The sequence below is a fragment of the Salvia splendens genome, chromosome 4, assembly GCF_004379255.2.
Source record: "Salvia splendens isolate huo1 chromosome 4, SspV2, whole genome shotgun sequence".
In the NCBI taxonomy this organism is placed as follows: Eukaryota; Viridiplantae; Streptophyta; class Magnoliopsida; order Lamiales; family Lamiaceae; genus Salvia; species Salvia splendens.
In genome coordinates, this window is record NC_056035.1 from 10,456,359 (window position 1) to 10,483,106 (window position 26,748).

Consider the following 26,748-nt stretch of genomic DNA (forward strand, 5'->3'; position numbering starts at 1 on the left):
AAAAGAGATAGAAAAAAAATGTCAGAGTAAATGAGTCTCAACTCATTAGAGACAAATAATATTAACGTTTCTATTCTCAAGAGATGGATAAAAAAGGAAAGGGATGGATGAAATACTTAATTGTATTAATTATTCTATCCCTCATTCTCAACTTATGCGATTGACTTATTATTAGCCCACATATTTTTTAAAAATAATAAATAAATAGTTATAAAAAAAAAGTAAATAAGATTGACTTATTATTAGCCCACGTATTTTTTAAAAATAATCAATAAATAGTTATAAAAAAAAAATAAAGTAAGAGAGAGTATTGAATAAGACTTCCTGGGCATTATATTTTCCTCTATTCCACGGTATTTTAGCGTATTGACATACACTCCGGTCCTATTTGGGTTTTTCCACAATCAATCCAACCAACCAATTTATTACTAGTTCATTTAAAACTAAAAATTTTGCGAGAACACTAACTCAACTTGCATGGATTGTTGAATTATGTGATCGTTTAAGAGCCTCAAATAATACATTTATATGTTGATGAGTAATTCTTCTGCATTTAACTCATTTATACTTTAGAACATAACAACAAGACTTAGATTGGTGGAAAAACATGATAATGGTGTGGTGTGGTATGAGAAGAAAAAACTTGTTTGGTGGGTGGGGAAGCATTTTTGCGTCCCTTTATTCAGTTTTCTATTCAAATTTCTATAATTCTACATTTAAATCAATATGATTTGTTTTTAAAAAATAGTGACCTGTATGGCTGTATGAATAGTTTGTACTCTAGTAGTATACTCCATTTATTAGTAGCATGCGAACAATCATACATGAACACCATTTAATAGGAGTAGTATATAGTTATTCATTGGGAAAGGAAAAGAATTAAGTAAAGTGATATGGCTACATGAATATGCACTAGTCATTAAACATAGTGATGGGAAAATCTGATAGTATTTTCGTGTGATACAAGTAGTAGGTGTGGTCTGTTTTCTTGTCTGTGGCTGTCAAAAGCCAAGCCATGCCATGCCTCCCACCATCATTAAATTATCCATTTACTCGGAAAGGGTGAATGTGATCAGCCGCCAAAATGGAGAAACAGAATTTGTGTAGTCAAGAAAAAGCTAGCTATCATTTCTCTTTCCCTTCTTAATGAATCCTCACATCATAAACTTCTCTCTCATTCTCTGTGGTGTTTTATATTGCGTTCATATGAATCTAGTTAGGGTAATCATTAATTTTTGGATTAAGAATATGGTTTTCATTAATTATTTATTGTCTGCGCACACCATACTAGTTTAGGCCATCCACAACGCTGTCTCTATACCGTCTCTTAAACCGTCTCTTAACTACTATTTGGGCACTATTTGAGGGCCCCACTGTCCTTTTTGCCTCCATCTCTTAACTAAGAGACGGAACCTGCAACGCTCCGTCTCTTAACCGTCTCTATACCGTCTCTTAATTACTATTCATTCAATTTAATTTATAATTTTTTTTAAAACCCAATTCAATTTAAACAAACACACTTTATTAAAATTAAAACAAAATAAAAAAACACACAAAATAAAAAAACACACAAAATAAAAAAACACACAAAATAAAAAAAACACACAAAATAAAAAAAACACACAAAATAAAAAAAAATTAATCGGAAGGGCTAATCATCCTCCGGAGGCGGTCGAGGTTGAGGGGGAGTCGGAAGGCCAAGTTGTGCTGCCATATGCACAATTCCGTTCCACCAGGCCGCGTATTGGGAGTGCGAGAAGCGGGAAGTGTCCGCCATTGTGGCGGTCATGTACGCCACCATAAGTGTGTCCGAGCCTCCTCGCGAGCCCGATCCTGAGGCCGGCTGGCTTGATTCGCCTCGGCCCTTCCTTGCTCTAGCCGCTTTCGCCGCCTTCGTCCCTTGCGGCCGACGGCGCCTACTCGCGGATCCTCCTGCATCGCCGACCGTACCCGCAAACTCCTGGGATTCAGCATCATGTTGGCTGATGCCTTCAGCAGTGTCACCACCAGACGCACCAGCACTAGACGAGTATTGGCCACTCGCCGTATGCTTCGTGCGCTTCGAGTTTGAGCCCGAGCTGGAGCGGAAACCGCCGGCCCATCGTTCCTCGTCCTTGACGGCGCGCCAAACATCAAAAAATCTGAATTGATGTCCCTCGTCCTGGTAGTAGGCGCGCAAAGCGGGCGTCAAAATGTCGGTGGCCGTGGCGCCGCTTTGGTAGCGCGCCTCTTCCGCCGAGTAGATGCCGCAGAATTTTTTGACCTGTCGGTCGACTCGGTCAAAGTGACAGCGGATCATTTTAACTGTGCGCTTGCGGGAGCGGTTCGGCTTTATTTGGTGGTAGACCTCGACAACCTTTTCCCAGAAACACTTCCGGGTTTGTTGATTCCCGACGATGGGATCGTACGAGACCGTGATCCAGGCGTTGTACACCGCCATCGTTTCGAGGTTGTTGTACGGATGTCGGCCAAGATCCTCTTCCTCTTCCTCTTCTTCCTCCTCGTCCTCGCCCGTCTGGGGTTGTACACTGCCTCGGCCACCTCCATCGCCTCGCCCACCTCCACCGCCTCGGCCTACTCCCGGCGTGGGATCAACTGGAAAATCCTCCCGGATCTGGGATAATCCCTGCGAAAACCGCGGGACGTTGGGACGAACATATGCATCAAGGTCAAAATTGGGTGGTTGGTACCCCCCCGGCGTCGCCGAACCCTGGGTCCCCGGCGTTGACGAACCTCCACCGCCCAATGTGTTGATCATGTTCTCCCAATCGCCGAATGAGTTGAGATCCCACCCGCCGGAGCCGGAGCCGCCATAGTTGCCCTCGCCGTCGCCGGACATCTTGAGTTGGGTTATGAAAATTTCAGCGAAAATTTGAGAGAAAATTTAGATGATATGAAGAATAGATGTGTAGTTGTGTGTAAATGAGGATGGGTTTAGGAGTATTTATAGAGTAAAAAATTTAATAAAAAACAAAAAAAATATAAAAAAAAACAAAAAAACGGTAATAATACCGTTACAAAAAAAAAATTTTTATTTAAATTCGAATTTTTTTTTTAAAAAAATATTTATTGCGTCAGCACGTGACGACGCCCACTCGCGGGCCGGCGAGTGGGCGTCACGCACGACGCCGGGCTGCGCCACGTCGCCTAGGCGCGTGGCGAGACAGCTCGTCTCCTGGCTCGGCGAGTCGAGACGCGCGACGAGACGCGGGACGAGACGGGACGAGATGGAGGCTGCAACGCGTCTCGCCGGGGTCTCGTCTCGCTGAGACGAGACGCGAGACGCCGGCGAGTCCCGTTGTGGATGGTCTTATAAATATGTAATGTACGTGGTGGCTGGATATCAAATCATATAATATACCAACCGCGTCTGTTCTAACTTTTTGTTTAATTCAAATCGCCCATGAAATGATGAAAATTAACAATTCGTTATGGGAAATTGATACTGTTTAATACTATCTGCCTAAATACACGTAATAAATGTAAAATAATGGATAACATAATTTCGTCCAAGTCCGACAAATATTGGGTAGATGGATTAGTACGTAAAAAACCAAGGAATACGAGTATTTGGTTAAAATACTGGGCTCGGGCTTAAACTAGAAGTTGGGCTGGGCTTTAGGTAAAATTACAGACGCAGCAGAATTTGTATCTATTCCCCTGGCCTGAGTAGGTGTGGTGTACTTGGTTGCTTTGACATTCTTTGAAGAACAAAAAGGAAAAAAGAAAAAAAATGGCCTGAAGTAGGTGTGGTGTAGTTGGTTGCTTTGACATTCTTTGAAGAACAAAAAGGAAAAAAGAAAAAAAAATGCCCTCACGCAGGATCGAACTACGGACCTTCAGTTTACAAGACTGACGCTCTACCACTGAGCTATAAGGGCTTCATGAATGTAATTTGTATATAATAAATCTTGATATTTTGTTGACACTGTTACTATTATTTTGTCATCTATTGACATTTTTAAATGTCTAAATCATAGTTTAGAGTTTACATTTTAACACTACCCTAGACAGGTATAATACAAATGTTCATAAGAGCATAAAAAATATAGAGAATTAGAAATATTATAAAATTGAAATTTATATACTTCGTCATAAGAATAATTAAATAATTGAAGCTAGAGCATTAATTATACAAATTTCCCTATTAAGATCTCATGAATCTAAATTAACAAGATCTCATCAATCTAAATTAATAGTACTTCATCTTTTCCTAATAATTTGTCACAATTTAATCTGATACGGGTTTTAAGAAATTTAATAAAAAGTTGGTTGAAAAAGTTGGTGACATGTGAGTCCTATTTTTATATATTAGTTTATAATAAAATATTAGTGTAGATGAGTTAGTGGAATGTAGGATCCACTACCAAAAATGGTAAAAGTGAAAGTTGACAAATTTTTAGAGACGAACGAAAAAGGAAACAAGTGACAAATTTTCAGGGACGGAAGGAGCATTAATTTTAACTAGATTAACAATTCTATTTCTGCCACATGTGTACTAAGGACCTATTCAAGTCCTTGGTTCCGGTCCAATTCTGCATTCATGTTCTAAGAGCATCTGCAGCGGCGGATGGCGGACCGGCGTGCCGGATGTCTGCGCGGGACGTCCTCCATTAGGCGTGAGAGGGACGGATGCGGACGTCCACTGTAGACACCGCAGATCCGCCGCTTTCCGACGACGTTTGTCGTGACGTGCGCCGGGTTCCCGACGAACGTCCGATTTTTAAATTTTTTTGTTGAAATATACGTTTTTTATTTAATGAAATTATCATTGCACTTTCTCCGTCCGTATTCGTGCCAAAATTTTAATTCCGTAACTTGTTTAATTTGGTATATTTATGAATTTTTATTATTGTGGAACTCCGTCGGGATGTCTGTTATTGTGCAGTGGGATGTCCTTATGACGTGGCAGTGCAATGGGATGTCCTTATGATGTGGCATGAGGTGTTTTTTTAGAAGTCCGTCGGGACATCCGTCCCACTGTGGATGCTCTAAGCCTCAAATGTGGAGAGCCTTAGTTATAATTTTGGGGCCGCACTGTTCCTCCTTGTTTTGTGTGTAAATTAATTCTTGGTCATTTGGTGGTAATTGAAACTGTCTCGAAGTCCATACCCATAAATGAAGATGAGTTAGCTAGCTTTAGAGCATCTGCATTGGTGTCTCGATGCGGGCTCGGTCTCATCCCGGCAAGACGAGATCGCACCGAGACACCAATGTGGATGCTCCGTCTCGTTGCGTAGCCCGGGGGGAAGGGGGTGGCGGGCTGTCTCGCCACGCGCCAGCACCACGTGTCAAGCTCTGTCGCGCGGCGTGACGCCCATTCACCGGCACGCGAGTGTGCGTCGTCATGCTGACGCAATAAATAAATTTCAAAAAATGATTTTTTTAAAAAAATTAATTTTTTTAAAAAATTAACGGTAATATTACCATTTGAAACGGTAATTTTTTTTTCTTTTTTGTTTTATTCTATAAATACTCCTATTAACCTCTTTCATTTTACACACAAACACTCTATTTCTCATCTTTTTTTCTTCTCATCACTATCATATCATCTCTCTTTCATGTCCAATTCTTTTCCCAAATTTAATCCATTCATGGATCCATTTGAGCAAATGCGTCGAATGATGGAAGAATCGCTAAAACAGATCGACGTAGGGAGGAGGAGGAAGGTGCGGCGCGTCAAGAGCCGCTGTGTGTTCGAGCAAGGACGCGTGATTTTATGGCCCACACCAAACTCCAAGAGGATCTAATGGAGGACATTTGGGCAAAATTTGGCAACCGTTAGACGATCACCACATCACTTTCCATGATTACACAAATTTCAATAAATTGTAATATTAGGATTTCAATTATGTATTTTTCTTATTTTCGGATGTTGTAATTTTTGTGATTTTTAATTATTTGATGTATTATTAGTATTAATTTAGTATTTCAATGAATTATTAATTGAATTTGTTGGAAATAAAAATAAAAAATGAAATTGAATGAATAGTCAAAGGATGAGATGATTAAGAGATAGAGGGATGCATGTGTTGTCTATTGGTTAAGAGATGTAAAAAGTACAGTGGGACCCATAAATAGTTAAGAGATGAGACGGTTAAAAGACGATATTGAGACATGGATGTGGATGGTCTTATCCTCCCAAATTCGTTTCTCCCCCCTCCCCCAAAGTTACGGATATTTTGGTCACAATGATTTTTATACCCCTTAACAAAAATTACTATGTAAATTTCAAAACTTACCAATTCAAGTTTTATATTTGGAACAATGGTCAATGAACAACATAACTGGGTTATATATCTGTGGGCATACACGCCCAAAACACATCCAGATTTATTTCATACTAAAGAACTTGTACGGGTCCTAAATATATTGCTATCATTTAATCCATAATATTTGTAATTTTGTGAGGGGCCAAATTCCAAATATTAAACAACTAGCTAATAGTATTATGCAACTTGGATTCTTGAAATGTTCACTATTTCATATAGAAGCAGTGCAAGAGAGATTGTATCGATTTGAAGACTGGATTCATTTGCAGATTTGAAATTTGATAATATGATTGTTTTAAATATCTAGGAATTTGTTCCAAGATCTAAAATATAATAGAGATAACTTAGTATGTGGTACTAGTAAATAATAAAATCAGTCCGGCCCAAAATTTTTTTAGAGCATTATGATTATAGAATGTATTAATGTACTTTAATAAATCTCTATTCAATTGAAAATATGTGGAAATAAAACCCAAGGAGCATCATCAAATAATTCACAAATTTTCTTTTAAACCTAACTCACACTTCATTTTAATCATTTTCCATGAACCAAGACCGATACATTTATCTCTTGTGGCTATAGATCGATTATGTTCTGAGTCTTGAGAATGCTTGATTATTATGAGCTTTAAAACCCATCATGAATGGTACGCATTTCGTCGACACATGCATGTTGCTTGCGGGAAGAAGATGGGCTGGAATACCGAGCCGTGTACTCGGGAGGAGATGCATAACAAACAATAGATTTTAATAGTAGCTATCAACACACCAATTTGTACCAAACACACATGTCTATAGTTGAAGCTTACCACCAGGTAAGGTTTGATGCCTCAAATTCACTCTTTGAGCTATGCCCCATTTGCGATTTTACATATTTTTTTAATATTGGATCATACCTTTATAAAATACTCATAGTAACAATAAAATTTTGAATCATTAAGGAGGTGAATGAATATATGGTTCAATAATTTTCGCATGTTATAATTATGTATACGTCATAAATCTTCATGATCCAATGACCAAAAAAGATTGTCACATTCATAAGAAGGATTGTTATTTGTATTTCTGTCTCCATATATAGGCGGGTGTAATACAAATATTCGTAAGAACATAAAAAATGTAAAGAATAAGCAATATTATAAAAGTGAAATTTATATACTTCTTCATAAGAATAATTGAATAATTGAAGCTAGAGCTTTAATTATACAAATTTCCTTATCAAGATCTCTTGAATCTAAATTAATATTAATTTTAATTAGATTAACAATTCTATTTCTACCACATGTGTACTAAGAAGTAATAAATATATTGCTATCATTTAATCTATAATATTTGTAATTTTGTGAGGGGCCAATTTCCAAATATTAAACAACTAGCTAATAGTATTATGCAACTTGGATTCTTGATATGTGTTCACTATTTCATTTCTGCAATTAATAAAAAAATATTTTAACAATAGTTCTTAATTAAATAAACTGAAAATTACATTAAAAATTCCTAAAAAGTTAAAAATTACTTTGCTATTTGACACTTCTTTTACGTTGTTATATTGAAAAAATGATACTCCATTTGTTCTATAAGAATATGCATTTTTTAGTTTTGAAACTATTTTTGTCTCTAGTGAAGTAAAACTTATTTTCCACTAATAATATTTCAATTGTTTTATTAATTATCTCTTTTATTTACTAATTGTGCATTATGGGCCGCATAACAAATTTTATATAGACTTAAAATAGGTGGCCCATTATTCTGTGTAGCCCACTACCCAGTATGACAGTCTCTGCTCTTTTTCTCCAAGAATTTGAATTAATATCAAACACAGCCAATGTTTTAAAAACCGGACCGGCCAGCGAACCGGTGTCGTTACTGGTTCACTGGTTCAACCGGTTCACTGGTCGAACCATTGGTTGAACCGTAATACTGTTTATACATATATATTTATTTTATTTAGTTATAAATAATAAAATTTAATTACATGTTTTATCAATAAATATTATAGTATTATACTTTTAATTGTATTATTATAGAAAACAAGTCTTATATTAGTATATTAGAATATTTAATGACGTTAAGTTTGAATACAATAATAAACTATAATACACAATATTAAAAACTAGTATTAAAGTCTATGTATAATTATAAACTCCTATATTGTAAAATATAGTGATTGTAAAAATATAATTAAAATATAAGAAATATATTATAATTAACAATTTCTTAAAAGAATATAGAATTAAAATGAATTATCTTAAAAGAATATAAAATTAAAATGAATTATCTTAAAAGAATACAAAACTAATATGAATTATTAGTTTTGGTGGAAAAAGAATTTCAGATTTAATGTATAAGGATAATTAATGTTTATAATATTTCAAAATGATCATGTGGTGGAGTGGTAAAGAAGTTGATATTTAGAGATGAGGTCATGTGTTCAAGTCTTAGCAACAACAAATTTTAAATTTTTTTTTTTGAAAAATTGAACAAAATTTAAAAAAAAAAATTTGAAAAATTGAAAAACCGATTTCCGGTTCGCGGCGGTTCAATGTGCTAGTGGTTTTTAGGGGTGAACCGGACCGGACTGCCTACCGGTTCGCGGTTGAACCGGTCGAACCGGCCGGTCCGGTCCGGTTTTTAAAACATTGAACACAGCTCTCTCTTTTTCCCCAAATTGAACGAGTAGAAGCCCTGCTCTGTAAACCGTTTCTCGCGGCCAAAAATCTGCATAAGATGTGGATTTTTTTGTTTCGTTTGTGTGATTTTTCTTTGTTAAAGATATACTCCCCTTTTGATGAATTAGGGTTTCGTATTTTCGGGCTTGATAATTTTCATGCTATTTTTCTTGGAAATTAGGGACTTTGGTTTGACATGTCGAGGCGAACACTTTTTGTCTTCAAAAAGCTCTTCCCCGGCGGCGGGTCCACTACCCCTATCCGATCTGTGTCGACACCAATATCCGGCGGCGGTGATGGATCAATTTTAACCAATTTGTTTGATAAATGGTGCGAGGACCGTGGAAAGAAATATGCTTCGGAGGAAGAAAAACAACGGAGGCTCAAAGTGTTTGAACGCAACTATGACACAATTATTAAGTCCGGTAATCGTGTCAAACTCCATCGGTATGGTTACCTTGATGTTGATGGCCGGGTTGCCTTTTGCGTAGATGTTTTCGACGAAAAGAAATACGCTTCTAAACAGATGATTCACTGTTACTGCCCACTTGAATGGGATGAAGTTATACGGAGGCTTCACTTCAAAAAACTCAAATTGGTACTTTCTTCTATTTTCGTTATTCTTCTTTAGGTACTCTACTCTTCATGTTGTTGGTCAAAATCTGGTCTATCCCACAAAGTCGCTAATTAAATCACCATGTCTCAGTTTTTCTAGTTAAACCCTCGGGTCGAATTTTAGATGGAACTTTTGCTTCTCTAAATTGAAATTTATCTTTTTTGTGATTTAAATGTCAATCCATCTTGAAATCTCAATCCACGTCAACAAAGTTTGAAACTTCGACTCGTGGTTTAATTAGCGTATTGAAACAAAGATTGAAACTTCAAAATCTCAATGTCAATCCATTTTAGATTCCACCTAAAATCTGACTCATGGGCTAAATTAGAAAAACTGAAACTTGATGATTTAATTAGCGTATTTTATACTTTGTGGGATAGACCAGATTTTGACAAAACTTGGTGATTTAAATGGCTATTTACCCTTTAGAATCATGCTAGTAATTATGTAATTTGGTGTGTTAATAGTAATAAATACTGATTGCTCTTACTACTATGCTCCCCTTTAACTTAAGTCTCATCTGATGTGCTCTGTTTCAAGCTTTCACGTTGTTCTTATATTTAATTCAAATACTACATTATATAGGAGTAATACATGGAAGAAGCAAGACACGGCTGCATCAAGTCATCAACATAGAAAAGATAAGATAAACAGCAAATATAGAATTTAAAAATGGCTCACCCTCTCAGCCAACAGCTTTGGTCTCGTTCTGGAAGGCTGCGATGAGTAGTGAGCCTGTCTGTCACACAATGAGTGAGGTGGAATGAGAATTTTAGAAAAATATTTAGGTTTTAAAACATATAATGTGTGTCTCAAGTTTTTAACGGTTTGGTATGAAATGTTTGATGGATAATGTCAATCTTGTGCTGTCTCAAGTTTCTTTGAGGTTTTGACATGAAATACATTGAACAAAATGTTTATTCTGCCTCATGTTGGGCTCGGTTTTGATGTGAAATAGCTATTTATCATTAGCTTCATTATGTGTTGGACTAGTATAGTCTTCTTCTTGACACAACGATTGATAATGTCAGTGTTTCTGTAGAGGGGCTGATCAATAATGTCAATCATGTTTGTGATCAGGTGGTGGTGGAGTTTAGTCTTTCATGGCAAGCGCCGATTCTGTCCAAGACAGCCAAGAAGACTCCCAATGTTCTATTTTTGAAGCTGGACTGTGATGATGATATGGTATGTAGTTGTACCTCCATTTTTTTTATGTTGTTAGATCAATCCCTCTAACTTTGTTACAGGGGATGCAATGTGTTGCTCGGCGCTACAAGATCAAGGTATTCCCCTCCATTGTGTTCTTCAAGGAGGGGGCTGTAATGGAGAGGATTCAGACTACGGAGGAAGAAGCTGTTGCAGCTAAAATCACCCGACTATATGATCTTCGTAATCCTGTCGACGCTTAAGATATTACTACCGGAGTAGTACTATATATATGTGACTTGAGCTCCTTAGATGATTTCCACCAGCTTCATAAAATTATACTCCTAATTATCTAATTACAATATTAGTTTATGTTTTTATTTAACTATAGTATTTCATTATTTGTCTTTTTTATGTATTTGAATTTTTTAGAATTCTTTTAAGATGGGAATTAAGAGTATAATTATTTGTATGGTATATTAAAGAGTTGATATTGAATTGTATTATGATTCATAATCCTTTGTTTAATCTATCATAATCTAAAGTGTCAGTTTAATGAAAAAACTTATTTGTCCTTTTTGGCAGGAAAATGCAAAGCTATTTTGTTTACCCTTTTGGTCATTTAAAAAATGACAATATTAGATAGAACAGAGGCAGATATTATTAGACAAAAAATTGGTCTAATGAAACACTAGCTTTTCAAACAAGATAAAACACCTATACATACACACACCTTTAATTGAATTTGCATTATTTTTAATTAATCAACCCGGGCAACGGCTGAAAGACAGCAGCAACGGCGACTGAAACGACGGGGAGCAGGACTGCCTCCCCGCTGGGCTTCGGCGGCAGCGGCTCGACGAGACCGCTGGAGAGGGGACAACGCCGACGGAGGCGATTGCTGCCTCGACGCGATGCTGAGGCTACCGTAGGCGGCGAGGTCGCGACCACCGAGGCGACATCTCAGCCTCATCGGAAGGAAGAGGAACACTGCTGCCTCAATAAGCCAGACCTTGGTTTTTCCGTTCTAGGACGGAGAAGGCGAGGGATTGACGGACGATTGGCGTTGATTCGCCGGAGACGACAGAGGTAAATGGCGGCGGAAAAGCAGAAAAAATCGGAGAGAGATTGAGAGAGGGAAACATTGCCGGTGCATAACGGCGGCGGCACCGGCCGAACGCGAGCAAGGATTCGCCGCGACGGGAGAGGGCGAGACTAGGGTTGAGGATTTGGGGAAGAATGGATAGAAGAAATGAGGGGGAGATAGAGAAGAAGCAGCGACAGATGAGAGTATATTTGTTTTGGGCCTCTACATGTTAATTAAATTGGGCCACTGAATGTTAATTGATTTAGGCCATTAAAACTTTATTTTTGGACTATGAATTTTAAATTGGGTGTTACGTATATATCATTATATTTATATTTTAAAATTAGGTTTTAATTTTGAACTATTAATTTATTGGACTTTGTATAAATATTTTTTAATTTAAATTCATCTTTGTAATTAAGTTTATGTATTGTTATTTTGCCTTTTATTTGAATTAAAATTGGAATTGTGCTAAAGAGTTTAAATTTGGAATTGTGCTAAAGAGTTTAATTTGCCTTCTATTTGGGTTAAAATTAAAATTTTATTCATCATTGTAATAGTTTCTTATCTGAATTAATCTATAAACTAAATGGCAACACAAATATATAATTTAATTTTCATGCTATATTTATTTAATTAAAATATTTAATATTTCATCCTCATAAAAATAAAGATATTTTTTATATTCGATTCAATTGAATGACCGAAAGTTTTAATTATTCCTAAGTTTAACTGAATATTAAAATAATACTACTATTTTTATACGAAGTTGTAGTATGTCATTGAAGTGTGATTGCTCTATATGTATTATATAATTTTAAAGTGTTTTAGTTAATATGTATTTTAAAATTTATAGTTAATTAATTAAAATATTTTTTGAATTATCTAATATGTAGATCTATAAAAGTCATATTCCGGCTCGTATAGACTATTCGTGGAAATTAATGTATTTACATCTTAAACTCATTCATTATTTTAAAACATGGGAATTTCTCCAAAATACTTTGAACCTTACGTATATACTCTCAAGTGCGTGTTGAATCTATAGGGAGTAATATATGCATACAATTATACAGGTCTTTGCTAATTTTTGTTTTAATATTCTTAAACTTTTACATGCTATAATACTACTATAAAACTTGAAAATAATTAAAATACTTTTACAAAATTTAAGTTAATAGCCAAACTTCATTATTTGTATATAATTTTACATTTATAAGTAATACTAACTTAGTAAAATAAATAAAGGTATCTCATGAAATTCCAATTTAGTGTCAACATAAGAGCATCCGCAGCGGTTGAAGGACGACGCCCGTCTGTACGTGCCAACGACAATGACACCCCTGTCCGCCGCTGCGCTCTTGCCGCTGGCACGGCGCTGCTCGATGCATCGAGCACGTCCGTGCCAGCGAGCAAAGCGACGTGTCACGTTTCTATTGGCCGTTGACATTTTTTTTAAATCGAAAATAATACCAAAATTTAAAAAAATTCCGGATTCCAAAAAATATAGCCGTTTTATTAGTGCTTTTTTTAATTAAAAAAATTAATCTCAAAATCATCTATAAATACACACATTCATCATCCATTGGACGAAATTCGGCCACTTATGAATTTAATTATATAATTTTTACTTTTTTGTATTTTAATTTTTAAGACTTTAATTATGAAATTTTTAGGATTTTAATTATGTAATTTTTAAATTTTAGTAATTAGTAATAGTATTTTGGGTATTTTTAATGCATTCTAATATTGTGGAAATGTTTTTATTTAACTTGAATAATAGAATGGTGTGACCCTTGAGCATGTCTTGCGGAAGAGTACGAATGTGAATGTTGTGCTTTTGCCTAAGAGCAGAGAGTAAAAGTGGGTCGGACCCACATCCGTGCTCGTTGGCAAGAGCACGGATGGGGATGCTCTAAGGATGAATTTTGTGTATTGATATGAAACAATACATAGAAGGAAGTTCTTACATATACACGTGATATTATATTGTATAAACGTGTATTCTATATAAATAATAAAGTTAGGTTATTAATTCAATTTTTTTAAAACATTCAATTAATTATTTTCAATTTTTATACTTTTTAATGGCATGTAGGAATATATTACCTCCATTAGATACAGTTGAGACATGAGAGTATGTAAGGAATGTTCTAAATATTTGGAGAAATTTCCATAATTTATAAGTAATAATTAAATTTAGATCCACATTCATTAGTTTTCATGTATGGTTATGTAGGGTTGGAATATGACTTTTTTAGAATTACATTTTTCTAATAATTATTTGTGGGACATACCACCTCGCTATGCCATTTGACATGTCTAGACTAGAGAATTTTTTCTCGTACGGTTCCTCAACTAGTGTCCCATTACATATTTATTTCACTATTTCAATTATTTTTTAATAGGAGTTCTTATGAAGTATAATCTAAATGAAATTAGTTTAAGTAATTTGATAATTAAAACTAGAAAGTTAAACCAATTGGAATTATTACTTCGATTTTGCGTCATAGACTTAGATGGATCGATGTTTGGACTTAAATAACTTAACAACGTATATTTTAGTCGCATTTTCAGTTCCCATCAAAATTTTAAAATAATACTACTAATGAAAATTGAGTGAACAATTTGTGGATGTACAAACATTGCAAATTGGCTTTTGGAATTAATTCTAATTCGCCTTGTACCAAAGCATTGACAATAAATTAAAAATTAAGTGACTTTTAAAAAAATAAGCCTCGAAACGATTTGCGTCGACTTGGCTAGAGTGAAGCTCACGAACTCACTGGCTTTTAAGTTAGCAGCCACCACGGAAGATTGGGCCCACTAAAACTATTATTAGTACTCCGTAAGTAGCAGTATTTTTTTATTTTACTCCCGACAGTTTTATCATTATTTCTTAAATATTTTAAAATTGCCATTATGATTTTTTCTAAAATTTAGGGGCCAATATCCCTGTATTAAATGCCATTATTGATGTAAATGAATGATATCACATCCCAAAGGAAATGAAAATCCGGAAACTTGTGTTAGTTGTATGATGGATCATGCAATTAATCATAATTTGTGTTTTTTTTTTGGTTAACAAATCAATTAAATGCGGTTGAAGGTATCTTTTCTCAACAAAACTTTACTATAATTACGAAAAGCCCAATATCCTGCAAATCTAAAGACATCGTATTATGCGGAAAACAACAGTAATTTAAACATTTTATTCAAACATTTAAAAAGAAAGAAAAAAGAAAGCCTAGATTGGATTTCTTTTCATTTCCCTCTAATTTTTCCTTTCTCTAATGTTTGGAGGTAAAAGACAAAGTTTTAATTTCCTATGAATTTTTTTTCCAATTTGAACTGAGCTTACAAAAGAGAATTCGTCACTCTCTTCTGCAGCTCACTTTCTCGATCTTGCAGATTTGAATTCCAGGTACGAATCATTTGCTACATTTCTGGGGTTTCTGAATGTGTTCGCCCTTTTTTTGTGATTGGGTTTGTATACTCATACTCTAATTCTACAGCCTTCCTTTTGTGGTTAATTTTTTTGGGTCTTTAGGGTTATTTTGATTGGCTCAAGTTTGAGGCAAACTGCACTTGGATTTGCTAAGTGGTTGAGTTCATTTTTTCCCGAGAAAAACTTTTTTAAAATGTTACAATTTCTCTGTAAATGGGAGCTTTAGTTCTCTCGATTGGCTGCAACGAAATCAGTGGCTAGATATCTGCTGAGCTGCGTTTTGGGATTTGTATGTTTTCCGGCATTTTTGCTCAATGAGAATAGACGCTCTGTGGATTGTGTATAATTATCATTAGGCTTGTAGGATTTAATCTTCGATAAGACTTTTTGATGAGCAATTTAGTGAAGTTCTTGGTGCTGTGGTCGAGGCCAAATTGAAATATTTAAGTAATTTTATACATAAAATGAATTTGTTAGGTTGTTTACATTCTCAATTTCAGTATTGTTGAGTTGATCTTAATAACAAACAAAATGTCTGGAGCTGGTTTTGACTGTATCCGCTGACTACTCATCAGCAATTACTTGGTCAAAATGTAGATTTTGTAATGTTGCGTTGTATAAGGAACTGACTTATGCAACCAATTATTATTTCTTGTAATATTGAATTTTGAAGGTTGTGTGTTTGTAACTTGTACACAAGTTAATTCTTTGAAACTAATGCAACCAAGTCCAACAAAAATGTTTTACAGGTGAGAAAATCTTCCTTAAACGTGCAATGCCGACAAGGAAAAGAACAACTGGTAGAAATTATCGTGAGGTTGTCAGCCCTAGGGTTCCAAGACTGCAGAAAAAAAGGTTGAGAATGTGCATGTACAAGGAAAGAAAGTTGCTGAGCTAATTACATCATCTGCGAGAAAGACAAGAGTTGGTTAGTATTCTCTTCAACCTGTTATCTGAAGTTCTTTTTGGAGTTTGTCTTTATTGGTAGAGTGAAATGGTGAATGCAATGCTAAATCAGGAGACGTAGTTCCTTAATCATAAACTTACCGAGATAATATCGTTTCCTTCACTGATAAAGGATACTGAGATGAGCCCGTTCCTATTCAGGCGGCTGATTTTGCTACTAACTTTAGCATGCTTACATCTTTTACCTATTGTATTGGTATTTCTAATTGATTTTTTGGGCACATGTTTGTAAGATAAGCTCCCAAGTCCTAGTTTCTTTAATCCTATTTATAGCCGTTCCCTCTTTACTTTTTCTTAATGCTCCACAGCCGCATGCATTATTTTGAATAGACAATTAAACTACTATACAACTCATTCTATTAGGAATTTCCAATAAATTAACGCGTTTTGGAGGTTTCTTGTGGAATTTCAGTTGGCACAAAATTAAAGGTAGTTGAGGAATCTGTTGGTGGAACAAATTTGGATTCCAAATTCAGATTGTTAGATGCAGAGGACTCCAACATATGTTTGGGTCATCAAGCTGAGCATGAGACTCATAATTCCTTTATAAATAAGGTAATCAAGTGCTTTGCATATGCATATTTTCTTTTGAATTATGATTTACAGTTTACATTCTTGTTTCTACCCGTGAAAAGATTCATGGGACAACTAATTTTTATGTTCTGGAAATAAGAATGCTGGAAACAAGTTTTGCTATAACTTTCCAGATTTTGTTTATTTTATTTGTCATATTATAGATTCATGAGAATGGAGCTGCTAATTACAGTGCGTGCACCTTATTCTCTCCTTCCTTTCACCTTGCTAGAAGTGATGTCGATGATATTTCAAGTGAAGGTAACATAGTATATGAATAGTGATCATGTCCTTTTTTATTTGCATTTTTGTTTTCCAAGTCTATTTTCTGGTGTCTAATGTGATAGATATTTCAAGTACCTTTACATATCTCTGATTGAATCTTTCCAGCTGACTTTTATAATTACTTCCAGAATGGGAACCTGCAATTTCAGGACTGTGCGAGGAGAACGTCCAGATTGATTGCCCAGGAATTAGCAAAGCATATAGAAATGTATTTTTCTCCACAAATTCCACAATTTCTTCTTCTGTTAATTCACTAAATTATTCTGTGTGAAATTTTGGTGGTGTCACTCTTTCACCTGAAGTTTCAGCTATATATCTTTCCATGAAAAGTTCAAACCAGGAATTTATCGATGAGAACAATCAGGACCACATGGCAGCGGATGTATGTCGGGGGATGAAGATGCTGAAGAATATGATGATTTTGACCCATACTTTTTCATAAAGAATTTACCAGACCTCTCTTCAGTGGTCCAAACGTATCGGCCTCTGCTATTGCCTTCATAAACAAGAAGCTGCCCTTTGACATCACTTGTTTTGGACTTGGACGGTAAGAATGCTGCATAGTTGTCATTTAGCCCTTATTTTCTGGTATTGTTATTGATATCCTTTACCAGTGTCTGATTGCCTAGTAAGTAGTAACTCGACTGAAGTTGATAATAATTTATACCTGCCGGCATTGTTATATGGTAATGAAATTACACTCCCATTGAATTGTTGTGTTTGGCGGAGACCTTGGTGCACTCTACCCTCGAACCATGTAATGATGCAGATTTCACATTCTCTGTTAATTTCAACATGAAAGAGCACACAGTATATGTGCGATGCCGTCCTCATCTTAGAGATTTCCTGGAGAGAGTATCTGGAATTTTCGAGGTAATTATATTTACAGTGAGTCAGAGCATCTATGAATGTCTTGGACCCCAAGAGGAAAATCTTTCGCTATTGCATTTTTCGTGATTCCTGTGTCTTTGTTGACGGAAATTATCTAAAAAACCTATCAGTTCTTGGCCGTGACTTGCTGTGTGTCATTATAATTGACAATTCACCTCAGGTAAAAGTCTGAAAATTACACCTTTACAATTTCCTGGCTGTTTTCATGAGTTATGTATAAACATGCAATTATTGTCAGAAGTCCTGCCTTGTAATTTGAGTGTCAAGTTATATGGTCATGGTTTTGCAGGCTTTTGGTTTCCAAGTTGACTATGGAATACCAATTGAAAGCTGGTTCGATGATCATACCGATTCAGAATTGCTATTGCTGCTCCCCTTCTTGGAAAGCTTAGTTAATGCTCAAGACGTATGGCCCCTAATCTCCCGGAAATACACTCTCCGAGAGAAAATAGCCACAGCAGCCCCCCCCCCCCCCCTCTAGAGTACAACGAAAGAGGCCCGTTTGGGAGATGAGGATTGATGTTTATTCCTAGTTGCTTCTGCGTTTTCTTGTTCCAAGCAGTAGAAGTGATAAAAGAACCATACACAGCTAAAAGTAGTGTGATCTCAAGGTGTTTGAGGACTGCAGATGTTGACCGGAAATGAATTATTAAGTTTATACAAGTCACTCTTGATTTGATTTCCTGTATGTAGCTATGTGCTTTCTGTATTTGCTTTCACAGGAAACAAACACTCCAAGATAATTTCATATTTTGAACTCTTCTTGATAAAACAATTGTTTAGAATTTGAAGTCATATGTCTTACCTAGAATTTCCAATTGTTTAGAGGCGAAAAAACAATTCACCATTGAAACCTTACACAAATAAAGAAACAAATATCGGTAAAAATAGAAACTTGTGAAAATGATTTGAAGTATGATGAAAGGATTGGATGGAATTACACTCGGGAAGTGGAAAATTTAAGACATGAAAAAAGAGGATGTTCTTAACACGTGGCGCACATAATTAAGCCGTCTAAGATTTTCTATCTTTCTGTCGAATTAAATTAGAGTGTATCAGAGAGAGAATTTGTCCCGGTATGTTAGTCACAAAATTGTTGAACAAGTAAATACTCCTCTAGTAGACCATTACATTAGAGTCATTTCTTTTCGTCGTAGAGATAAGAAAGAGATATAACATTGAATATATTACGTAATGACTCAATGGAGAGAATAAATCATTGTGCAGCTATAATTTCTCGAGAACATAATCAAGCAAATGCTGCTGTATCAGCCCGATATAATGCTTCGATTTGGTCCAACACTTCATAAAATATTTATAGATGCTACCAAATCTCTTCAAATATAGAATAGGATTGAACTAAGTCACAAAAATGAAATTCGACCATTTTTATTCAGTGAATGAAATTACAGATTTACCCATCTTCACGCTTGCCATGCACTCAAACCGCAGTCAGAAGCCGTACGATCTCTGATTATAATGAACTTAACCACGGTAAAAACGCCCAACAATTTATGAAAACCCCTCCGAATCATTCGAGCTCCCTCCAGTTCATTGCTCATTTCAGCTTGCGAAAACACAAAATCCTTTACAAACTTTCGCAACTCATATTCGAAATTCTCGTTTCTCTCTGATTTTCCAAAGCAATGGTGAGCTGAGAAAGTGCTCTGTTTTTCTACTATTATTTTAGTTAAAATAAGAATCGAATAGTAGCTAAGATGTCTACTGTTTTAACAATTTCAGGTGGTTGCGCACAAAGTGAAGAAATCTGAACGAATCTGAGCAGGACTCACTTCTTCTCGTAAATCTCTCTCTCTCTCTCTCTCATGCTTGATCTAGTATTTTCTATACGAGTTGTATTTGTTTTCGGCATGAACAAACGGCTATATATTAAGTTAACATCTGCGACCGCTTTGATACTGGTTTTTTAATTGCGCTTTGATACTCTGGTACATTGTGATGAATATGCTTGCGCTACATTGGAAATCTCAATTTCCGTTTATATATTTTTGATTTTTGAGTTTGGTTTGGTTTGGTTTGTGAAAGCACCTCTTATTCCTGCTCGTTGATACAAACCAAATGCCTGGAGATATTTGCAGTTGTATCTTGTTTTTGCTTTTTAAATGGTGATAAATCGTTCTCATTAGATTCTGAATTGATACTGAACAACTCAATCGGTGAGTTTAGCACGACCCCTATTAGCTAGGATTGAGAACTGGATTATCAATATTCGGAAGAAAATATTAAGTGTGTGTGGTATCTGATCTGAATGACTAAGTGTTCAGTTGTCTTCACGTGAAAAGATGAAGATGTTATGCGCCTGAATGACAGTTTGAAATAGCATGCTAGTCATTTGACTCAGGATGATTGGAACTTGTAAATTATTGATATATGATGTGTATTGCTCGACTTGTATTATGATTACAGCTTGTATTGCAGCTATGATGTCATTATAGTCCACAGATCTTATTCCTGATTTGATCGTTTGCAGTATTTCTTCGTTTCTTTGCATATTAATATTCCTTTTTATTATTTTATGTGTTTTGGTTTTATCATGCGTAACAACTAACAAGCATCCTGAAAATCACTTCTGAATTTGATTACATAGATTTATAATTCTTTATTTGGGAAGATTACCATGTTGAGGCGAACGGTTTTAGTCTTCAAGAAGCTCTTCTCTCGGCGTAGTTATCAAACCATTCGCTCTGCCCCTCTGATATCCCACGGCTACGACAACAAGGACATCCCCGCTTCTGTTGATTGGAGGAAGAGAGGTGCCGTCACTGCAGTAAAAGATCAGCTGGGTTACGGTATCATACATAAATTATTCCTATGAATTATATTCTTTGTCATTGATGTTATGTTTTTTTCTTAATCAAATTCTATATGAATGTCAAACGTGAAGCTTCATGCTGGGCCTTCGCCACAGTTGGTGCGGTTGAATCAGCTTATCAGATACGGACAGGCCGTCTATTGAACTTGTCCACTCAGCAGCTCCTGGATTGCCACATACATCCAACTCGCACGCTTGATGGAGGAGGAAATCCGTATCATGCCTTACAATATATTACCAAGAACGGAATTCACACGGAAGAGGATTATCCGTATCGGGCTTGTTCCGGGGATTGCAAGACACACATGGTAAATTTGGTTTGAACTCTTTTTCTTTCCTTCTCTATTTTATCTAATATATATGTATTTTGTTTTTGTAAAAAGCCAAAAAAACGGAAAGTTGTTAAAATTAGTGGCTTTCAAAAACTACCTCTCACTAACGGATGCATCGATGAGATGGAGCTACAACGGGCTGTTGCGAAACAGCCTGTTTGTTGCACGGTGGCTGCACTATACTTGCAACACTATAGGGTTAGTGCTCAAAGTGTTTTTTTGTTCAAATATCTTTTTTTAGTCTAATAATTTCTTTATTCTAATATCTTTCCCTCACTTATATAGAATGGTCTATTCTATTGCACCTATCCAAGTGAGCTGGATCACATGGTATTAATCGTTGGATACGGTACATCAGACGATGGATATGACTATTGGATCGTGAAGAATTCGTGGGGAACGAGCTGGGGAATCGATGGATATACATATATAATACGGAACTCAGGGATCCCCCAAGGTGTATGTGGGATAAACTTGGAAGCATTTTATCCTATTATACATTAGTCCAATTCCTTCATTGTCAAATGTCTCTAATTAATTCTACTACTTTGTTATAATGGGATAGATAATTGGTTTGGATCTTAGATGGTGGTGTTTATTATACTGTGATATAGAAGCAGTGCAAGAGAGATTGTATCGATTTGAAGACTGGATTCATTTGCAGATTTGAAATTTGATAATATGATTGTTTTAAATATCTAGGAATTTGTTCCAAGATCTAAAATATAATAGAGATAACTTAGTATGTGGTACTAGTAAATAATAAAATCAGTCCGGCTCAAATTTTTTTTAGAGCATTATGATTATAGAATGTATTAATGTACTTTAATAAATCTCTATTCAGTTGAAAATATGTGGAAATAAAACCTAAGGAGCATCATCAAATAATTCACAAATTTTCTTTTAAACCTAACTCACACTTCATTTTAATCATTTTCCATGAACCAAGACCGATACATTTATCTCTTGTGGCTATAGATCGATTATGTTCTGAGTCTTGAGAATGCTTGATTATTATGAGCTTTAAAACCCATCATGAATGGTACGCATTTCGTCGACACATGCATGTTGCTTGCGGGAAGAAGATGGGCTGGAATACCGAGCCGTGTACTCGGGAGGAGATGCATAACAAACAATAGATTTTAATAGTAGCTATCAACACACCAATTTGTACCAAACACACATGTCTATAGTTGAAGCTTACCACCAGGTAAGGTTTGATGCCTCAAATTCACTCTTTGAGCTATGCCCCATTTGCGATTTTACATATTTTTTTAATATTGGATCATACCTTTATAAAATACTCATAGTAACAATAAAATTTTGAATCATTAAGGAGGTGAATGAATATATGGTTCAATAATTTTCGCATGTTATAATTATGTATACGTCATAAATCTTCATGATCCAATGACCAAAAAAGATTTGTCACATTCATAAGAAGGATTGTTATTTGTATTTCTGTCTCCATATATAGGCGGGTGTAATACAAATATTCGTAAGAACATAAAAAATGTAGAGAATAAGCAATATTATAAAAGTGAAATTTATATACTTCTTCATAAGAATAATTGAATAATTGAAGCTAGAGCTTTAATTATACAAATTTCCTTATCAAGATCTCTTGAATCTAAATTAATATTAATTTTAATTAGATTAACAATTCCATTTCTACCACATGTGTACTAAGAAGTACTCCCTCCGTCCCAAGTTACTTGAGTCGTATTCCTTTTTGGGTTGTCCCGAGTTACTTGAGTCATTTCTCTTTTTGGCTAAAAACAAAACATCTAATCACACCTACTTTATTCTTTCTTTTACTTTACTCTCTCTTCTTTCTCTTACTTTATTCCCTCATCTACTTTATTTAACTCACTAAACACAACTTTCTTAAATTCCGTGCCGAAAAGAAACGCCTCAAGTAACATGGGACGGAGGGAGTAATAAATATATTGCTATCATTTAATCTATAATATTTGTAATTTTGTGAGGGGCCAATTTTCAAATATTAAACAACTAGCTAATAGTATTATGCAACTTGGATTCTTGATATGTGTTCACTATTTCATTTCTGCAATTAATAAAAAAATATTTTAACAATAGTTCTTAATTAAATAAACTGAAAATTACATTAAAAATTCCTAAAAAGTTAAAAATTACTTTGCTATTTGACACTTCTTTTACGTTGTTATATTGAAAAAATGATACTCCATTTGTTCTATAAGAATATGCATTTTTTAGTTTTGAAACTATTTTTGTCTCTAGTGAAGTAAAACTTATTTTCCACTAATAATATTTCAATTGTTTTATTAATTATCTCTTTTATTTACTAATTGTGCATTATGGGCCGCATAACAAATTTTATATAGACTTAAAATAGGTGGCCCATTATTCTGTGTAGCCCACTACCCAGTATGACAGTCTCTGCTCTTTTTCTCCAAGAATTTGAATTAATATCAAACACAGCTCTCTCTTTTTCCCCAAATTGAACGAGTAGAAGCCCTGCTCTGTAAACCGTTTCTCGCGGCCAAAAATCTGCATAAGGTACGATCATGTGGATTTTTTTGTTTCGTTTGTGTGATTTTTCTTTGTTGAAGATATACTCCCCTTTTGATGAATTAGGGTTTCGTATTTTCGGGCTTGATAATTTTCATGCTATTTTTCTTGGAAATTAGGGACTTTGGTTTGACATGTCGAGGCGAACACTTTTTGTCTTCAAAAAGCTCTTCCCCGGCGGCGGGTCCACTATCCCTATCCGATCTGTGTCGACACCAATATCCGGCGGCGGTGATGGATCAATTTTAACCAATTTGTTTGATAAATGGTGCGAGGACCGTGGAAAGAAATATGCTTCGGAGGAAGAAAAACAACGGAGGCTCAAAGTGTTTGAACGCAACTATGACACAATTATTAAGTCCGGTAATCGTGTCAAACTCCATCGGTATGGTTACCTTGATGTTGATGGCCGGGTTGCCTTTTGCGTAGATGTTTTCGACGAAAAGAAATACGCTTCTAAACAGATGATTCACTGTTACTGCCCACTTGAATGGGATGAAGTTATACGGAGGCTTCACTTCAAAAAACTCAAATTGGTACTTTCTTCTATTTTCGTTATTCTTCTTTAGGTACTCTACTCTTCATGTTGTTGGTTTAGAATAGAGTATTTAAATAACCAAGTTTGATCAAAATCTGGTCTATCCCACAAAGTCGCTAATTAAATCACCATGTCTCAGTTTTTCTAGTTAAACCCTCGGGTCGAATTTTAGATGGAACTTTTGCTTCTCTAAATTGAAATTCATCTTTTTTGTGATTTAAATGTCAATCCATCTTGAAATCTCAATCCACGTCAACAAAGTTTGAAACTTCGACTCATGGTTTAATTAGCGTATTGAAACAAAGATTGAAACTTCAAAATCTCAATGTCAATCCATTTTAGATTCCACCTAAAATCTGACTCATGGGCTAAATTAGAAAAACTGAAACTTGATGATTTAATTAGCGTATTTTATACTTTGTGGGATAGACCAGATTTTGACAAAACTTGGTGATTTAAATGGCTATTTACCCTTTAGAATCATGCTAGTAATTATGTAATTTGGTGTGTTAATAGTAATAAATACTGATTGCTCTTACTACTATGCTCCCCTTTAACTTAAGTCTCATCTGATGTGCTCTGTTTCAAGCTTTCACGTTGCTCTTACATTTAATTCAAATACTACATTATATAGGAGTAATACATGGAAGAAGCAAGACACGTCTGCATCAAGTCATCAACATAGAAAAGATAAGATAAACAGCAAATATAGAATTTAAAAATGGCTCACCCTCTCAGCCAACAGCTTTGGTCTCGTTCTGGAAGGCTGCGATGAGTAGTGAGCCTGTCTGTCACACAATGAGCGAGGTGGAATGAGAATTTTAGAAAAATATTTAGGTTTTAAAACATATAATGTGTGTCTCAAATTTTTAACGGTTTGGTATGAAATGTTTGATGGATAATGTCAATCTTGTGCTGTCTCAAGTTTCTTTGAGGTTTTGACATGAAATACATTGAACAAAATGTTTATTCTGCCTCATGTTGTGCTCGGTTTTGATGTGAAATAGCTATTTATCATTAGCTTCATTATGTGTTGGACTAGTATAGTCTTCTTCTTGACACAACGATTGATAATGTCAGTGTTTCTGTAGAGGGGCTGATCAATAATGTCAATCATGTTTGTGATCAGGTGGTGGTGGAGTTTAGTCTTTCATGGCGAGCGCCGATTCTGTCCAAGACAGCCAAGAAGACTCCCAATGTTCTATTCTTGAAGCTGGACTGTGATGATGATATGGTATGTAGTTGTACCTCCATTTTTTTTATGTTGTTAGATCAATCCCTCTAACTTTGTTACAGGGGATGCAATGTGTTGCTCGGCGCTACAAGATCAAGGTATTCCCCTCCATTGTGTTCTTCAAGGAGGGGGCTGTAATGGAGAGGATTCAGACTACGGAGGAAGAAGCTGTTGCAGCTAAAATCACCCGACTATATGATCTTCGTAATCCTGTCGACGCTTAAGATATTACTACCGGAGTAGTATTATATATATGTGACTTGAGCTCCTTAGATGATTTCCACCAGCTTCATAAAATTATACTCCTAATTATCTAATTACAATATTAGTTTATGTTTTTATTTAACTATCGTATTTCATTATTTGTCTTTTTTTATGTATTTGGATTTCATTTTAGAATATTTTTTAAGATGGGAATTAAGAGTATAATTATTTGTATGGTATAATTAAAGAGTTGATATTGAATCGTATTATGATTCATAATCCTTTGTTTAATAACTCTAAAAATCAACATTGATTTAGAATTGGTTATCATCATTTTAAAATATACTAGTACCGGTATCTTTTAACGATGATCACTCTCACCATTAAAGATGACTCATTCCTTGGGCGGTATGGAGTTTTATGCAGTTTATTTTTTGTGTTAAGTGGATAGAGTAAAATAAAAGAGAGAGAGATTAAAATAGAGATAAAAATGTTTTCATTTATAGTAATGAGTTGTCTTAGATATGACAAACCAAAAAGAAAAGTGAGTCATCTTTAATGAGACATAGAGTGTAGAATATACATATAATTTGAACAAATATATAAAAGAATATTTTCTTATGTTCCAATGATTAAAAAAAAATTCCATTGGTAAAAAAGAATTTGTAAATAATACCATAATGTAATAATAAAAGAAGCAATAATACATAATTTTATAATCTAAGATAGTTCTTAACTTTCGAATCCGGATCCTCTGCTTTGGCTTAGAGTATCTGCAGCGCTGCTCTTATTAAGAGCAGGCACTGTGCCGTCGGCGCTGCGAGCACGCTATTCGCTGTTGTGCTCTTGCCTACGGCACGACCATACTCTTGCCGAAGAGCAACGCCGATTGGGCAGTGATGCCCAATCGCCCCATGCGCTATTGAGCTCGTTTTTATTCTGTTAATTTTTTTAATTCATAAAAAATTGAAAATAGTCCCAAAAATTTATATATATATATATAATTGTGATCATATGATAACCCCTAAATATCGTAATAACCCTATAACCAAATCTGAACCACACATTTTCTAATCTTGTGGTTGAGATTCAAATTTAGAT

General features: G+C 35.2%; 2 protein-coding genes, 1 non-coding gene and 1 pseudogene across 5 annotated transcripts; 3 read left to right on the forward strand and 1 right to left on the reverse strand.

Annotated features, from left to right (window-relative positions):
- Window positions 1-3,809: 3,809 nt before the first annotated feature.
- TRNAT-UGU lies at window positions 3,810-3,881 on the reverse strand. The gene has a single exon. It is a non-coding gene; the product is annotated as a tRNA-Thr (tRNA).
- Window positions 3,882-8,922: 5,041 nt separating this feature from the next.
- Window positions 8,923-11,219, forward strand: LOC121798503. Of its 2 annotated transcripts, XM_042197541.1 has the most exons (4): window positions 8,923-8,999; window positions 9,123-9,539; window positions 10,638-10,742; window positions 10,805-11,219. In XM_042197541.1, the coding sequence occupies exons 2-4, from the start codon at window positions 9,138-9,140 to the stop codon at window positions 10,964-10,966; spliced, it is 669 nt and encodes a 222-aa protein (XP_042053475.1). In that variant the 5' UTR covers window positions 8,923-8,999; window positions 9,123-9,137; the 3' UTR covers window positions 10,967-11,219. The 2 variants fall into 2 exon arrangements, with proteins under 2 accessions (XP_042053475.1, XP_042053474.1); XM_042197540.1 differs by having other exon boundaries at window positions 8,958-9,539.
- Window positions 11,220-17,758: 6,539 nt separating this feature from the next.
- Window positions 17,759-18,725, forward strand: LOC121800633 (annotated as a pseudogene).
- Window positions 18,726-23,517: 4,792 nt separating this feature from the next.
- On the forward strand, window positions 23,518-25,789 carry LOC121798501. Of its 2 annotated transcripts, XM_042197538.1 has the most exons (4): window positions 23,518-23,659; window positions 23,791-24,207; window positions 25,339-25,443; window positions 25,506-25,789. In XM_042197538.1, exons 2-4 carry the CDS (start codon window positions 23,806-23,808, stop codon window positions 25,665-25,667), a joined length of 669 nt encoding a protein of 222 aa, XP_042053472.1. In that variant the 5' UTR covers window positions 23,518-23,659; window positions 23,791-23,805; the 3' UTR covers window positions 25,668-25,789. The 2 variants fall into 2 exon arrangements, with proteins under 2 accessions (XP_042053472.1, XP_042053473.1); XM_042197539.1 differs by lacking the exon at window positions 23,518-23,659 and having other exon boundaries at window positions 25,536-25,789.
- The last annotated feature ends 959 nt before the right edge of the window (window positions 25,790-26,748 follow it).